At 35.9% G+C, this 17,470-nt stretch overlaps 2 protein-coding genes across 3 annotated transcripts in view; one reads left to right on the forward strand and one right to left on the reverse strand.

Annotated features, from left to right (window-relative positions):
• LOC148950645 (uncharacterized) overlaps positions 1 to 16,266 on the forward strand; it is a 122,099-nt gene extending 105,833 nt beyond the window's left edge. The window contains exon 11 of one of the 2 annotated variants that reach the window (XM_089091683.1): positions 15,898 to 16,266. In XM_089091683.1, coding sequence (XP_088947809.1) covers positions 15,898 to 16,028 — 131 coding nt within the window. In that variant the 3' untranslated portion in view covers positions 16,029 to 16,266. The remainder of the gene's footprint in view (positions 1 to 15,897) is intronic. The other variant, XM_089091682.1, reaches the window with a different exon arrangement.
• On the reverse strand, positions 6,853 to 7,956 carry LOC148950646 (uncharacterized). The gene has a single exon (XM_089091352.1). It carries the CDS (start codon positions 7,954 to 7,956, stop codon positions 6,853 to 6,855), a length of 1,104 nt encoding a protein of 367 aa, XP_088947478.1.
• Positions 16,267 to 17,470: the final 1,204 nt, after the last annotated feature.

The raw sequence follows: 17,470 nt of genomic DNA on the forward strand, positions 1-17,470 counted from the left end.
TTTTGTATATCCCACTTTGTATATTTTTCGAAATTTTATCTTTTCCATTATTCATTAAAGAGCCTGTTGTTGATCTGTATTTAAAACTTTTTTTGTGTTATGTTTTTTTCTAGTTTCCTTTCTTAATTTCTACGGCAGAGTTGGAGCATACGGCAAAGTTTTGTAATTATTTTTTTTTATTTGACCCATCTTCCTCTGTTATTACTAGTTGCATTAATTTTTTTTCCTTTTTTCTATTATTCCAGAAATCGGATTTTTCGGGTATTCATTGCCAATTAAAATATATTTAATAAAAACTCTTCTTACTTATGTATTCATGCGTTAATTTTAATGCACCATCAACTAAAGAAATAATTACTCCCCCTTTAATTTGAATTGGATGATTCAACATAAAACACAGATAAAAAAATACTGAAAAAAATTACTGAAAATAAAAAAACGACTGAAAAAAAATTAAAATTTTTTTTATTTTTTCGTGCCTTATTGTTATTATTATTGTCATGGTTTTTGTTACTATTATGATTTTTATTATTGTTCATTTGAAATCACTTCATACTGAAAAATGGAATAAACTAAACAAAAAAAGTAAAGTAAAATAAACGCAGAGCAAACAGTTAAAAACATAGCAAACGGTCTGGTAGAATTCAGTGTCGCCGCCAAAAATGAACTTCAGTAATCAAATAAATACGGAAACTTAAAAACACAACAAATACCTAGGTAAATTGCTGGGTGAATATTTGGTCGTTGTTATTTGTAGGTTTACGACAAATTGAAAAACCTAATTCATTATTATCTCTAGGGATCCATATATTTAAAAAGGGTTATTGATTCTCTGTTTATTTTTCGATGGTAAAAATTAATTTACATCCTAAAAAATTTAGATGATCTAGAAAACCTTCAATTTCAGATTAACCACAATTTCAAATAGCTAAAATATCATCCATATATCTTCCCCAAAATCTAGGTTTTGATTAAAAAAAGAATTATCGCTAAACTTGAAATAGTTTGTGTATTTACTAGCCATTTTCACAAAATTTAAAATAGTTTCTATTTCTATTCCTGGGGTTGATTAATCAATTTTTTTTTATACTGATCAGGTTTTTACCTGAACTGGAGTTTATTTTATATCAAAACTAAAAAGCCTCGATTCATGTGATATTTCTACATTTATTAGTTTTTTTTTAAGTTCTGAGTTTTTTAAGCAAGAATTTTGGAGAAATCAAAGAAATTTGATACCCATTTTCCAATCTTTTCCGTTGGTGATCTAGGGGTCGATACTATAAGTCTCAGAAGAATACCTACTTTATTTATTTTTGGTACATCTTATATCGTTGGGCAAACCAACCATCATAGGCAGCGCGCTAGCGCTGCCTAAGTAAAGAACGATGTGGGCACAATGTGTTTTTTTTTCTCCATACCCAGGCGCTTCGTATGGAAGGAGATGTCGCAGAAACTTCAAGAAGGGCTCATTTGATTGAAAATTGGAATGGCAAGTGCCCTTTTTAATAGTCGAAAGTGATTGGAGGGCAACTAGACATATAAGAACGATGTTGGCACAATGTACTATTTATTATTTTTTTTCCTTTAGAGCAGGGCACTTAATATGGAAGGGGTCTTCAAAAGGGGCTCATTCAATTGGAAATTGAGAGATCTAGTGCCCTTTTTAATAGTCGAAAGTGATAGGAGGGCAACTAGCCCCTCCCCTCCCACGCCAATCATTCTCCCAAACACATTCAATCAAAATTTTCAGATAGTAATTTTGTTCATTCTAGTTGATTTCCAGATAGACAATATGTTTTGGAGGAGGATACTCCCCCACAACCCTCAGGGCAAGGGTTTTAAGTTATGCCCTGGTTGCAATATAAGGCTTTTATAGAAGGCTTTGTCGTAAAAACGTTAAACCAGGCTCTTTCGATTGAAAATTCAAGGTGCTTGTGGCCTTTTTAATAGTCAAAAGTGATTGGAGGGCAACAATCCCTGCCCCCCCCCGACACCCACCCTTCCCCGAGTCACATCCAATCAATATTTTGAGATAGCCATTTTGTTCAGTTTAGCTGATTTCCAGATAGAAAATATGTTTTTGAGGAGGACACTCCCCCAAAACCCTCAAGGAGAGGGTCTTAAGTTATGCCCTGGGGGCATATAATGTTTTTATAGAAAGTGTTGCCGTAGAAACTTCAAAAAAGGCTCATTCGATTGGACATTCAAAAGCCTAGTGCGCTTTTTAATAGTCGAAAGTGATTGGATGGCAACTAGCCCCCTCCCACGCCCATCATTCCCCCAAACTTATCCAATCAAAATTTGAGATACCCATTTTGTTCAGCGTAGTTCATTTCCACATAGAAATTATGTTTTTGAGAAGGACACTTCACACAGCCCTCAGGGCAAGGGTTTTAAGTTATGCCCTGGGGGCATATAAAGTGTTTAGTTAAATCTTTATCGTAGAAACTTGAAAATCGTTGAAAGTGATTTGAGGGCAAATAACCCCCCTCTCACGCCCACCTTTTCCCCAAACACATCCAATCAGAATTTTTAAATAACCAGTTTATTAAACGTAGTTGAAAGTTTTGGAAATTAGGTCTTAAAGGACGAAAACCCCTCCCCCCATAGCCCTTGGGGCAAGGCTTGTAAATTATGCCCTGGGGGCATATAAATTTTTATTGAAATCGTTGTCGTAGAAACTTCAAAAGGGCTCATTCAATTGGGAATTAAAAGGGGTAGTGCCTTTTTTAATAGTTGAAAGTGACTGGATAGCGACTAACGCCCCTCTCACACCCACCATTTTCCCAAACACAACCAATTCAAAATTTTGAGGTATCCATTTTGTTCAACGTAGTTGATCGTTCTGGAATTTAGGTATTTTAGGATGATAACCCCTCAGAGCCCTCAGTGCAAAGGTTGTAAGCTATGCCCTAGGGGCATATAAGGTTTATATACAAAGTTGTTGCATAAATCTTAGGCAGCGCGATCGCGTTGCCTACGTAAAGAACGAGGACACTCGATAACGAGACAAGAAACGGGGACTAAGTAATGAGGAGGACACTCCCCCACAACCCTCAGGGCAAGGGTTTTAAGTTATGCCCTGGGGACATATAAGAACAATGTTGGCACAATGCGTTATTTTATTTTTTTTCCTTTAGAGCAGAGCACTTAGTAACGAAAAAGTCGTCGTAGAAACTTCGAAAAGGGCTCATTCAATTGGAAATTAGAGTGGCTTGTGTTGTTTCTAATAGTCGAAAGTGATTGGAAGGCGAATAACAACCCATCCACGCCCACCATTTCCCGAAACACATCCGATCAAATTTTGAGATAGCCATTTTGTTCAGCGTAGTTGATTTCCAAATAGAAATTATGTTTTGAGGACAGTCCCCCACAGCCTTTAGGGCAAGGGTTGTAAGTTATGCCCTGGGGGCATATCAGGTTTTTTTATAGAAGGTATTGTCGTAGTAACTTCAAAAAAGGTTTATTCGCTTGAAAATTCACAGGGCTAGTGCCCTTTTTAATAGTCGAAATTGATTTGAGGGCAACTAACCCGCCTCTCACGCTCATCTTTTCCCCAAACACATCTAATTAAAACTTTGAGATAGCCATTTTATTCAACGTAGTTTTAAGTTCTGGAAATTAGGTCTTTGAGGATAACACCCCCCCCCCCCCTCACACACACAGCCCTAAAGGAAAGTGTTGTAAAATATGCCCAAGAGGTATATAAGGTTTTTATATAACGTTGTCACAGAAACTTCAGAAAGAGCTCGTTCGATTGAAAATTGAAATGGCTAGTGCCCTTTTTAATAGTCGAAAGCGATTGGAAAGCAACTAATACTCCTTCTACGCCCACTATTTTCCCAAAAACATCTAATAAGATTTAGAGATAGCCATTTTGTTCCACGCTGTTCAAGGTTCAGGAAATTATATTTTTGAGCAGGACACTCCCCCCAAAGTCTTCGGGGCAAAGGTTATAAGTTATGCCCTGGGGGCACATAAGGTGTTTTATTGAAATCTCTGTCGTAGAAACTTGAAAAAGGGCTCAGTCGATTTGAAATTCAAAGGGATAGTGCCCTTGGGGGCAACTAACCCCCCCCCCCTCTCCCACCCATCTTTTCTCAAAACACATCCAATTGACATTTTAGATAGCCATATAGTTCAACGTAGTTGAAAGTTTTGGAAATTAAGTTTTTAAGGAAGATAACCCACCCCCATCCCTCAGGGCAAGGGTTGTAAGTTATGCCCTGAGGGCATATAAGGTTTTTATTGAAAGCGTAGAAACTTCAAAAGGGCTCATTCAATTGGAAGTTGAAAGGGCTAACGCCTTTTTTAATATTTGAAAGGGATTGGAGAGCGATTAACACCCCCTTCACGCCCACCATTTTCCCAAACACATCTAATCCAAATTTTGAGATATCCATTTTGTTCAACGTAGTTAAAAGTTTTTGAAATTAGGTCTCTTAGGATGATAACCCCCTCAAAGCCCTTAGTGCAAGGGTTGTAAGTTATGCTCTGGGGGCATATAAAGTTTATATATAAAGTTTATTTTATCGTGTGTGTTGGTTTTGTTTTTTGTTTTAGATGATTTAACTGTTTTTTCGTTGATAAATGCTCCCAAAAGAGGAGTTGAAATATTTGGATTATTATTATTTATGTTTTGTTGTATTTTTTGTTTTGTTCAACTGTTTTATTTAAATGATACCCATTTTCATTTCTCATTAAGTTGTAAATGGAAAAGCAGTGTAGTCTAACAAATTATTTGCGGTCTTTGATATAATTACCTTGTGAACTAATTTACAAAAAGACTAGAATAGTTATTGCATTAAAAACACTTTTACCCAGTTACAAGGGTGGGATGGTAAAAGCCTATTACATAAGAAATGAAGTCTAATAAAAGAAAATGAAATCTAACAATTCTTAGTCTTTCTGGAGAATCTAATGTTCTTCTTGTCTTCTTTTCTTTGTCTAAGTACGAATCATTTTATTAAGTCAAATCTTTTACAATTTAGTTCTATGTCAATTCTTAAGAAATTAAATAAAAAAAATATTTTTTCAACTAAAAGTAAGGAGCAACATTAAAACTTAAAACGGACAAAAATTATTACGTATATGAATGCGTTCACCCCCCTCGTCAGTACCTCGCTCTTCACACTAAAGTTCGAATTTTGTTCCAATTCCTTTAGAATGACCGCTGAATCACAAAGGCAGTTTAATTTGAATAAATAGCTCTTTTGAAAGTACTTAAAAAAAAACTTTAGCGTAAAGAGCGAGGTATTGACGAGGGGGGGCGAACCTACTCATATAGGTAATAATTTATGTTCGGAGCAGTTTTAATGTTGCTCCTTAATTTCAGTTGAAAAAACCTGTTTTTGTAATTTAAGTCCTGATCGTTTTTCAAAAATGGTGGAAAATCTGGTGCCCCCCTTCGTCGAAAATTCCCTTCTCCCAGAAAAAAATTCCTCCATGGAAAGATCCTCCCGTATAACCCCTTTCCCCGACCCCTCCCCAGAGAAAATACCCCTGAAAACATCTGTATACTTTCCAATAACCAATGCTATGTATAAACGAAGAGCAAAGTTCATAACTTTCAGCCCTTCCCCCAAGGAATGTGGGGGATTAAGTCGTCCTCAAAGACATAGTTATTAGATTCTTCGACTATGCTGAATAAAATGGCTATCTCAAAATTTTGATCGGGTGACTCTGGGAAAAAAATGAGCGTTGGATGGGGCTTAGTTGCCCTCCAATTTTTCTGGTCAGTAAAAAAGGGCACTAGACCTTTTAATTTCCGTTTGAATGAGCCCTCTCCCGATGATCTAGGACCACTGAGTCAATACGATCCCCCTAGGGGAAAATAACTAAAAAAAAAAAAAAAAAAAAAAAAAAAAAAAACAAAAATAAAAAAAAACGCATTTATGATCTTTCTTCTGGCAAAAAAAAAAAATTCCACATTTTTGCAGATATGAGTTTGAAACCTCTATAGCAGTGTTCTCTGATTGGCTGAATCTAATTGGGGAGACCCGCCCACGTTCATCACTTTTTTAGAAAATAATTTTTTTCTGCTATGCCAGTCAACCTACAGTCAACTATTTCCCAGCAAAGTGTACCTAAACATTTAGTATGTTAAGCGAAATGTTGATATTTTTTAGCCTATCAGTTATAGCCATAATTCAAAGAACAATGACCTTGGTCAGATATGGCGAACCTGTACGACCTCGGTACAACTTCGCCATCCCCCGGTTCTGGTTCGCCAAGCAATGAAAACCACTTTTAAAAAGATCAGAAGAGCCATTCTCATTTAAGAATATATTTAATACTCATCAGCTATTGGTATAAGAAAATTTAATACAGGTAACTCATATTAAATTTGTCTGATCATTTTATATTGTATGTGGAAAGATCGACACCGAATGTCAGCTTTTCTGATTGCCTTTTAGTCCCTCCGCATGAGACGGGTTGATCAAGTTTAATTTCCACTGATTGTCTCTCTACAAAAGCCTGTTCATCTGTATAAACAAACTTGTTTTGTTCAACCTTTTTGAGAAATTTGAAATCAAGATCATCATCGTTGATTTCTAGCACCGACTCAACATAGTATGTTTTCCCACTTCTTTTCCCATCGATTCCAGTGAGAATGAAATCACCGACTGTAGTCTCTGCAGATATTTCAGTTTCAGCCTCGACATCGCCAACATTCAGACTCTCGTCACTGCAACAATCAGAATCAACTACAAATTCTCCAGAGCTGCTTTCCTACTCAACTGTTTTGCAATACAGCTTCCTTTTTGGAAATTTATATTGCTTCGCAAATGCTTTGCTTAGTTTCTTTATTTCTACCACTTTTTGTTTCTTGTTTTTCTTTTCCACCTCTTGCTAAATTCTTTCCTTTACTGGAGTATCTGTTAGGATTTCTGTTTTCTTTCTATTTGCAGTTCTTCTTTTCTGCTTCCTGGGGGGTCCTTTCAGCAATGGGAAAAGATCTACAATTTCTGAATAGCTATCGTTAACAGAACCAGACATTGTAACAGGCAGCTGTTTTGGACTCGAGTCTCTCAGGGGTGGTTCACTTGCACATGGTGCTTCTGAATATCGCGCAGAGTTACCTTCTGAGCTGAAAGGGGCTAGTGGCGGTACTTCTGGTGTATCGGAAACGGATGAACTTAGGTATTCGTGGTCTTGAAAAATTTCTGGGTTGAATGGATGAATTCCTGTGCAGCGGAACCCGCTGATTATGCTTTCTTGAGTAACAGCCTTGAAGTAAGATGAGCCAAGAATTTCTGCAACATTAGCAATGGCTATGGTTTTGCATTTGTTTCTGCTCATTAAAACTGCGGCTTCTTGATTGTAGTATGCCTTAATCGGAAACATAACAGAGCAATCCAGAGGCTGCAGTTTATGAGTCGTATGTGGGGGCACAGTTAAAAGATTAACACCATTCTCCTTAGCCAGCTCAAGCAGATCCCTAGAATATCTGGTAATATGATTGTCCAAAATAAGAAGAACAAGTTCTGATTTTGTTGGTTTTACATTACTAATAAAGTGGTTCAGCCAAATGACAAAGAGCTCGGTCGTCATCCATCCAGAAGCTTTTTCATTTCCAAACCCAATGGTCCCTGGTGGAGCTCCCTTTAGTAGGATATCAGGGCACGTTTTTCTGGGAAAAATCATCATTGGAGGAACTCTATTTCCAATAGCGCTAACACAGATACAAAGCGTGACATTCTGCCCTCTTTCGCCAGACGTTACCTTTCCGACTTGCCTCTGGCCCTTTTCAGCAATGACAGTGTCTGGCTTGTGAACAGTCGATAATCCTGTCTCATCGATATTCCAAATATTTTCTGGGCTAAAGCAGTGACGATCGTATAGAGTCCGAAGATTGTTAAAGAACTTCTGAACTGTAAAGCGGTTTAAGGCAGTAGCCCTTCCCAGACGGGTAGCTTCTGCCTGTCGGATTGTAAGCTCGGGGTGTCGCTGCATAAATCCCCGATACCAATCCTCTCCCGCAGCTTGATTTTTCTCACCACAAGTCCATGAATCTGGAATTTTAAGCTGCTTCGACGTGGCGTATTTGTAACAAAGTTGACGTAGCTCGAGTGGTGATAGTCCATAATGTATATGGCATATTATTTGCAAGTATTTGACAAGAGCCCGTTCTTGTTCGTCGGTAAAAATTCTACGAGTGGCGTATCATGGTGAAAAAAAAAGAGAGAGGCAAACTTCTAACCTCCAGGCCGTTCTTGCTGATTCTTTTCACATAATCTCGTGAGTTTGCACGAGGAATCTGGTATTTTATCGAAGCTGTTGCCTTTGGAACTTGCTTCTCAATGACTTCTAGCACAGCTTCACGAAGCAGTTCTGGTTCAGTCGTACCTTTTTTCCTTTCTGTAGCTGGCTTTGGCGTTCGCATGACGTCTGACAACAAAATAAAATATACTATTAATAAAATAGAGAATAGTGCACCAATATGCTTGATGTATTATTGAAGGCTTTTGCAGAAGAAGTTTAGCCTACATGTTCAGTCTTAAATTTTTAAAAGTTTTCTGCCTTGTCTTTTGTCATGATGTATAACCTACTTATTTTGGCAATGAAACAACATTGACTACTTCAAACTTTTAGAATATGTTAGTTGGATTGCCCAGTTTGTTTTTATCAGAAATATAATGTGTTCTGAACTTGAAAGATCAAATAAAATTTCAAGAGGTCTTTTTACGTAGTAACCTCAAGGTATTACGTTTCGTCTCAATATTTTTTGTCAAAGTCAAATCAACATAACAAGCTCTTAAATTTTGAATCAATGTTATAACTTCTGGGCATGCAAATTGACTCAATCCATTTGTTTTTATTCTGTTATTATTGCCAGTAAAAAATCTTCATTTAGATGGGCTAGTAAAATACAGAATTTTACTAGTAAAATACACAATATTTCTGAAAAATACAGAACTAGTAAAATACAGAATAGTACAACAACACATAACAAAATACTACAATGAAAACAAAATGAAAGCTCACCAGCCCTGGTTCGTCAGCCATGGTTCGCCATACCCTAGCCTGGCGAACCTGAGCAGGAAATTTGTGGTGAACGTGGGCAGAGGGTCATCTACATGAAGTTTTGATCTAATCTGTAATTCTTGATAGATGGTGCCAAATGCTTTTGAGGAGAGTGGTAGCATTAGTGTTGGGCGATAATTTGATCAAACGATACATCGAAGTATCGATATTTTTACTTTCCATATTCGATAATCGATATATCGAATTTGATATTTCTGATCAGTTTTTATTCAGATTAACTCTTGGTTTTGCAAAGTTAAAAAAAAATTGGGTACTTATCTGTTAACCACTACACACTCGAGAATCGGAATTTATAAAATCATACAACAACCGGTTTATTGCTGTTTGTATACGGAGACAATTAGCTTCGATTCAGTGGAAAACTACATTGTAGCTATGTTTTAATAAATGTTTAGTTTGTATTTTGGTTTATTTAGGTTAGGTTACTTAGTGCATGCAGCCCCGCGATACTTAACCCCCACCCCACCATCCCCCTAGTGTGCAAATATACAGCCCAAATTATGTATATGATTGATGATTTTGTATGATAATTTTTTTTACATATGAAAAAAGATGATTTATATCGAATCTACACGGGCCAAAATTAATCCTTCTCTCCTTTCGCGTTTTCTGTCCTCTAAAAGCGATGAGTCTTTATCCGCATCTGCTATCCCTGATTCTGAATGGTACGCATATTATAGATTCAATATATATTATTATATTATTATTATTATATCCTATCTATTTCCCAAGCAAAGCGGTTGTTTCTACCCCGTACCTGTAGATCCAAATTCTCGAATGTGTACTGGCTGATAGAAAAGTACCAACAATTATAATAAAAGTGTATTTTGCACAATTTTTTAAACTTTGAATAATAGAAAATCAAGCAATAAAAACAAACTTTGATTACAAGAATGAATATCATAGAAATCTAGACTTGAAATTACTCGGGCTCAGGGTAAAGAAAGATAACCTATTGACTACTTTTGGCTATTCAAACTCAGCAACATGTCAAATTTTTTTCCCTGAGCATTTGTTCTACCTTTCAGTGATTAAATAAAAAAAAAAAAGAAAACAGGTTTTTTAAACTGAAAGTAAGGTTCAGCATTAAAACTTAAAACGAACATAAATTATTTCGTATATGAGAGGGATGCCCTTCATATACGTTTTTTCTAGTATTTTAAAAACAATCTTCTTATTCTAATTAAATAGCCCTTGTATTTCAGGAGTTGTTTTTAAATAATTGGAACTCTTTAAAGGAGGGGGTAACTCCCCTCGCATACGGTAGGATTTCTTTTTATTTCAAGTTTCAATATGTCTCCCTAGTTTCCGTTGAAAAAAAAAAATTATTTAATTTTTGGTTGTTTTCATTTAATACCAGGAAATCATCACTACAAATCTGTCCCTGCAGAAAATTCCCCCCAGATATTTTCTTGTGGACAATTTTGCCTAGAAATTTCTCTTACGCCTATTTTCATTTGAAAAAAAAGACATGTCTTTCATTTAATTTTTGATCTTTTTCAAATCATGCCGGAAAACTCATTCAATAGGAAATTTTTCATTGAAATCCCATCCTCCGAATGGAAAGTTTCTTCCACGGAAAATCCTCTGATGAAGAATTTCTCCCGCGAAGAATTTCCACGTGGAGAATATCTCCTGCGAATAATTCCGCCACGAAGAATTGCTCCCACTGAAAACTTTCCCATGGAAAATTTCCCCCTTTGGAACTCCCTCCCTCCCACAAAAAAATCTCCCAGGCAATTTTAACCTCTGAAAATTTACCCCGGATGATATCCCCGGAACATCTCGAGATGTTAAATTGAATCGGCAAAGAGAAAGTAAAATAAATTTGATATAAGAGTTCTGGCAAATTCTCCCGTGTAAAATTTCTCCTTATAAGTTCATCTTCGGAAACTTCCCTGCCCATGGAAAATTCTCCCCCTGGAAAATCCCCTTGCGCAAAATTTCCCTCCCTAAAAACGTCTGTTTACTTTCAAATAACAGAAACTATATGTAAACAACAGACAAAATTCATAACTTATAGCCCTTCCCCCTTGTACCATGGGGGGATCATGGCAATTTCCTCGGAACATCTCTAGATGAAAAATTGAATCGGCAGAGAAACATTATGACGAATTTCGTATAGGAGTTATGACAAATTCTCCGGTGTAAAATTCCCCCTTGTTAGTTCAGCCCCGGAAACTTCCCTGCCCATGGGAAATTCTAACTGTGGAAAATCCCCCCCCCTAACAGCCACCCGCCCAGAAAACGGCCTGTTTACGTACCAATAAAAAATACGATAAGTAAACAATAGGCACATTCATAACTTAAAGCCCTTTCCTCAGGGTGCGGGGAGTCAGGTTATCTCCGGAGGAACATTTTTTCGATCTTTCAACTATGGTGAACAAAATGAATATCTCAAAATTGGGATCGGGTGTTTTCAGGGAAAAAGGGCGTGGGAGGGGGGCTATTGGCTCTCCAATATCTCGGGTCACTTTAAAAGGGAACTAGAACTGTTATTTTCTTTCGAACGAGCACTTTCCCAACATTCTTGGGCCTTTGAATTGATGCGATCACGCTGGCGAAAGAAAGAGGAATAAATAAACATGCATCCGTGATTTTTATTCTGACAAAAAATATAAAGTTCTACATTTACGCTGACGGGAGGTTAAAATCGTAACAAGTAGGGTTCCATGATATGCTGAATCTGATGGTACGCTTTTCTTTAAGATTCTTTGACTTTTTGGGGGGTTTCTCCCCTTTCCCAAAATCACGCAAATTTTCTCAGGCTCGTATCTTTTGATGGGAACACTAAACTGAATGAATCCTATATATTTGGATTCAGCATAGAAAGCCAATTCTCTTTTATATGAGCAAGGCCTATCAGCTTAGAAGGCATTAATACAGCCAAGGCCTTTTGGAGGTTCTCAGCAACATTTGGAAGTCCTCCTGACTAAACGTATTTTGAGTTTGAGAACAGGCTATACCAACTTATGGATACAGGTAAGTATGCTGTGTATCTGCATGTATGAGTCATTGGATTAAATACATCATTGTTCTTCTTCTCGCCCATTTCCCAAACAATTTTCTATGTTGGATCTTTTCTGCATGACGTTTACCAGTAGCAGAAAAGGCCGAAAATAGTGAATATGTTCCAATATCGTTTTCGATATCGATATTTTCGTTTCGATATTCGATATCGATATTTGCTCTGATATATCGATATATCAATATCGATATTGAATATCGCTCAACACTAGGTAGCATAAACTGAGAGATATATTAGGTAACAGACAATTACCAAATCTTTTAAAATAGCTCTTGAATAGCTTTTTTTCTAAGACATAAAATATAGCATTCTGCCGGAAAAAAATATACCAATTATTAAAAAAATTACTTACAACTGAAGGCAAATTATCTGCACTAATAAAGTATCGCTAGTAGATGGCTCTTCCATTGGCAAAGTTTCCTGGGTTTTGAACGCTATGTGTTCGAGTAATTTTTAAATGACGAACCTGGGCCATGGTGAAGGTGAGCTGGTCTCCTTATGTTATTTTCATTAAGATTCTCTGAGTTTTAGGGGGTGTTTGCGCCTTTTTTTGACAATAAGGCAAATTTTCTCAGGCTCGTAAACTTAATGAAACTTATATATTTGAAATCAGCATGAAAACTTGATTCTTTTGATGTATCTATTGGTATCAAAATTCCGTTTTTTAGAGTTTCGGTCACTATTGAGCCTGGTCGCTCCTTTCTTACAGTTTGTTACCAGGAACTGTTTGATAGTATTTGCATGGTAACTTGAATTATAATGTCTCCATAAGACTATAGTCTATATTAAATATACTTTTTTTGGATTGTTTTCCACTATAATTTTTAAGGAAAATGAAATAGCATTACAGACTACTTTAAACTTTTTGTAGCCCAAAGGGTCGAAATCCCTAAGTACTTTCTAAATTGGTGTCTGCAATTGTAGTGACTGGCCCCCGAGGCATTCTGGTGAGCCATTTACAACTATGGATATTTATTGTTTGCGACATCTAACAGTAATTTTTTAACTTTTAACCAAATCTTCACCGACTTAAAACAATAATAACAGACTTCAGTTCCTTTCTCGCCCATATAATTTATATTATTTTTATTGTCTTCAGCCTGTCAATATACATACTACTCCACTAAGATGACTCAAACAAATTGAAGGAATATGTACTTTTAGTAAGATGTTAGAAACTGCAAAGCAAATCTTATAGTTTAAACTCGTCTTTATACATTAATAGGTTTAATGGGCAGGATATTTGAAAGAAGGAAACGAATTCCCTGAAATATTAATATTGAAATTTTGAGCTGATTATTTTGTGAGTCGATTTGATCAAAGCTAACTTTCTTCGATCAATAATTTTGATTTATGAATAAATCAGAACAAAACCACTTGTTCTGCTATTAAAACTTGAGTGATATGTGTAGAGTAACTGCAGGTGCAAAAAAGAATTAATTTTAAGCTTGAAAAAAAAAACTAATTGAGTAGTGGTCTCGGCAGGGCCGAGCACATTTGATTGTAGATTGTATACAATAGAGCTACATATTTTAATTTTTAAGGCTTACTAGTCTCGGCAAGACTTAGCATATTTTAATATGGATGTATTATCCGTAAACTGTAAGTAGGAAAGTCGCCTATTCTATTTTTTAGAGTTTAATAAAGTCCTTTGAATGCATTACTATCGAAAAGCTCTACAATATGTCCTTATTAGATACCCTGTACTCTTCTATGGAAAGAGAGCCGGATTTCCCAATACTATTTAAAAACGATCACAAATTAAATTAAAAAAAAACAAGATACTCTAGAGTTAGAAAAACAAAATAGGCTACCCGTTTTAGATATTTTATTAATAAAGAGTGATAATGGTTTACTTTTTTCAATTTATAGAAAACCAACTCATAATGACCATCGCACCCAATTTCAGTAAAAAAGGGAACTGTCATATCATTAGTTGATAGAGTTTTTAAAATTTGTTCCCCGGAGTATATTGATAGCAAACTATTGTTTTTGAGAGATATTTTATTTTGTAACGGATGTCCTTTAAAATTTCTAAGTGAAATAATACAGAAAAGGCAGCAGGAAAAAGGTAATAAAAACGAAGGTTCTCAACTTTTGGACCCCACAATTTCCAATAGATACATTTCATTACCTTACATACCAATTCTCGGGGAGAAAATCAAACGAACTTTACTCAAACATAATATTTCAACTTGTTTTAAATCAATCAGACCACTGAGTAACTTTCTAAATTCTGGAAAAGATATGACACGGAATATTTTGTCAAGTGGAGTTTAAAGCATCCCTTGCTCTTGCGGGAAATTTTACATCGGTCGAACACACCAGCAGTTTATAGAACGATTTATTGAGCACCGAAATTCAATAGATAATGCTCTAAAATTTACAAAACCTCCAGACAGTTTCACTTCAGCCTTAGCAGAACATACATTTTTTAAATCGGACCATTTTGTGTAGTTCGAAGAGGCAATAGCCATTTCCAATGATAAAGGTTTCACACAATGGGCTCTTGAAGCATTAGGATTAAAAAACATATTTTTGTAGGTTTATCAATTCATAGAGATACTGGGAATATAAATATTGATCCTGTTTATGATACTGTTTTGAAAAAAGAAACCCATATTTAAAAATAAAAAAAAAAATTTGCAAAATGTCCCAGGGGTTAGTTCAAGTAATAAACCTAAGCGAACAGCAACATCAAAAGCTTTGCATAAAATTATGACGCAATAACTTATTCCTTGTTCATTTTTTATTTTAGAATGTTCAAGCCAGTTACTTCTGTGAGGTGGTTTCACGAAGGTATCTTCAAATTGAAAATTCTACGCAATTGTATATTATATTTTTAGTTTAGTCTATTTTAGTTTTATGTACATTTTTTAGTTTTAGTTTATTTTCTTTTGTCTACGCTAAAGAAACCTTCTTTTATACGGGCCAAATATTCGTTTTTTTTCTTCGTTTTCATTTACTGGCCATAGACTCGTTTGTGGTATTTATATTTTTTCTGTCATGGCTGCCCAGTTCGGCTTTAGATCTTTTAAATATTGATCTACGCAAACAGAAAGGTATCAAAATCTCCAACAGATTAAGTTCTAAAAAAAAATCACTATCAGATATTTTCAAAAGCGGTATTTAGGTCAATTGTTGCAAAAGATTCAAATTAGCATGTGATCCAAAACACTCCCACCACCTTTATCAATCTAGCTTCCCATTATTTAAACAGGATCTAACCTCTTACGTTGAATTTTCAAACTCTTTTTGCCACATATGACACATAAACTAGCAGTTAATAGCTATAGGAAGTAAATTATTTAGCCAGACGACAGTTCTTAAACTTAAAGATGTTTAATAAAGTCCTTTGAAAGCATTACTGTCGAAAAGCTCTACAATATGTCCTTATTAGATACCCTGGACTCTTTTATGGAGAGAGAGCCGGATTTCCCGATACTATTTAAAAACGATCAGAAATTAAAAAAAAGTTTTTTTTTCAACTAAAGGTAAGGAACAACATCAAAACTTAAAACGAACATAAATGATTAAGTATATGAAAGGAGTAAGAAATTGATGGATGGTTATACAGGCCCCTTTGCACTTTTTAACAACGCCCCCTGATTTTAAGTCTAGATGCAGGGCCCTTTCCCCCTGATATGTAATACTGCAACTTATTTCTTACCTGTTGTTGAGATAGCATTTCAACCTGCTAAGAATTTGTAGTTAACGAGGCTCTTGTTTTCCAATTTGTTCTTCTGGAATCTTTTTACAAGTGTCTTTTTCCTCCTTATTTCTCGTATTAAGAATCGTCTCAAATTGATTCTCTCTTATAGAGAACGTGGCTCCATTCAAGAAGCTTCGCGGAGGAGTGGTTTTTACTGATTTTATTCCAAGATCACCCAGTGGTAAAATCCTAAGAAGGGAGCTCAAAGCGAAGATGATGGAGGAAATGAAAAAAACATGAGGTGTAATTTATTTAATGTTTTTGTAAGTAAATGTGTTGCGGGGTTTTTGCAGAAAAATGATTTAGAACTATCGATTATTTTTTGAACTGATTAAATCAAAATCTTTTAAAAGGCTCATTTTGCAATCGAAAGTAACAAGTCACATTGGAGCTTAAGACACAAGGAACTTATTCTGTATATAAGGTAGGGGGGTTGTCACCCTTCAGCACCTTTTATTATACATAGGTTTCCCTAAAGGTATTTTAAAGTAGACAACAGTAGGGAGTCAGGTATTACTCGTGGCAGAAGTATGCCCTATTGCCAGATAAGAAAGGTACTATTTGGTACTTTAAAAGTACATTTCTTAACTGGCAATGTTGTGAAATGCGCATGCGCACTGAATTCTAACGGTACAATGGTATTGATCCACTAGAGGGGACATGATTTCTGAGAAATGGATTTGCATAATTGGCGGGGAATTCTATCATGAGGGGATTTCATTTTTAAATATGGCTTCTCAGGTCTTTAGGTCTGAGAGATAAATTTATATTCTATTTTTAAATATGGCTTCTCTGGTCTTTAGGTCTGAGAGATAACATGAATAAATTTTATGCGGGAAATCGTTTCCTGGGAATTTCAAATGTAACAGCGCAGGGATGCCGAAACAAAGGAATACGCAGAAATTACTTTTAGGGGATTATTTGGGCGAAACAGTTTGAGACATTTTAGGGATTTTTTGGGCAAAACAGTTTGAGACATTTTAGAAGATGATTTGGGGTGAAACTCTGTGGCCGTTATAATACACAAGTTCCATTTGAACAGTCTTGTAAGGTTCCCTACCCCAACCCCAAAGGACCCCCTACCCCGGGCCCCCAAAGTGTCCCCCGGGCCCTGGAAAGGCCCCCCCCTTGGACTCCCCATGCCCTCAAAAGGCCCCCTCCCTCGAGCCCCCAAAAGTGCCCCCTCCCCCGGGCCCCCAAAGAGCCCCCTCCCTAGTTTAGAGTGTTAGTTTGATATTAGCTTACAGTTTTAGTTAGATTTATACTTTAGTTTAGTTGTAGTTCAGAGTCTAGAGTTTCAAGTTAGACTCTCAGCACTTAGAGTTTTAGTTAGAGCTATAGTTTTGTTTAGTTGTAGTTTTGTTTTTGGACTTGTAGTTTAGTTTTAGCTAAACGTTTTAGTTTTGAATTTTAGCATAGAGTCTTTGCTTAGAGCTTTTCGTTGCACTTTTAGTTTAGTTTACTATTAGTTAAGAGTTTTAGTTTAGAGTTCTAGTTTAGTTTTAGTAAAGAGTTTTAGTTTAGAGTTGTAGTTTAGTTTTAGGTAAGAGTTTTAGTTTAGAGTTTTGGCTTAGAGTCTTAGCTTAGAGTTTTACTTAGAGTTATAGTTTAGTTTAATTTTAGTTAAGAGTTTTAGTTTAGACTTCAGAGTTTTAGTTTAGAGTTTAGAGTTTTAGTTAGAG

This window comes from Artemia sp. Qi Xiang Cuo, chromosome 7 (assembly GCF_049724085.1).
Source record: "Artemia sp. Qi Xiang Cuo chromosome 7, ASM4972408v1, whole genome shotgun sequence".
NCBI lineage: Eukaryota > Metazoa > Arthropoda > Branchiopoda > Anostraca > Artemiidae > Artemia > Artemia sp. Qi Xiang Cuo.

Bases quoted from the DNA above. Each gene is read 5' to 3' on its own strand.
- LOC148950646 (XM_089091352.1), bottom strand. From the start codon at position 7,956: ATGCAGCGACACCCCGAGCTTACAATCCGACAGGCAGAAGCTACCCGT.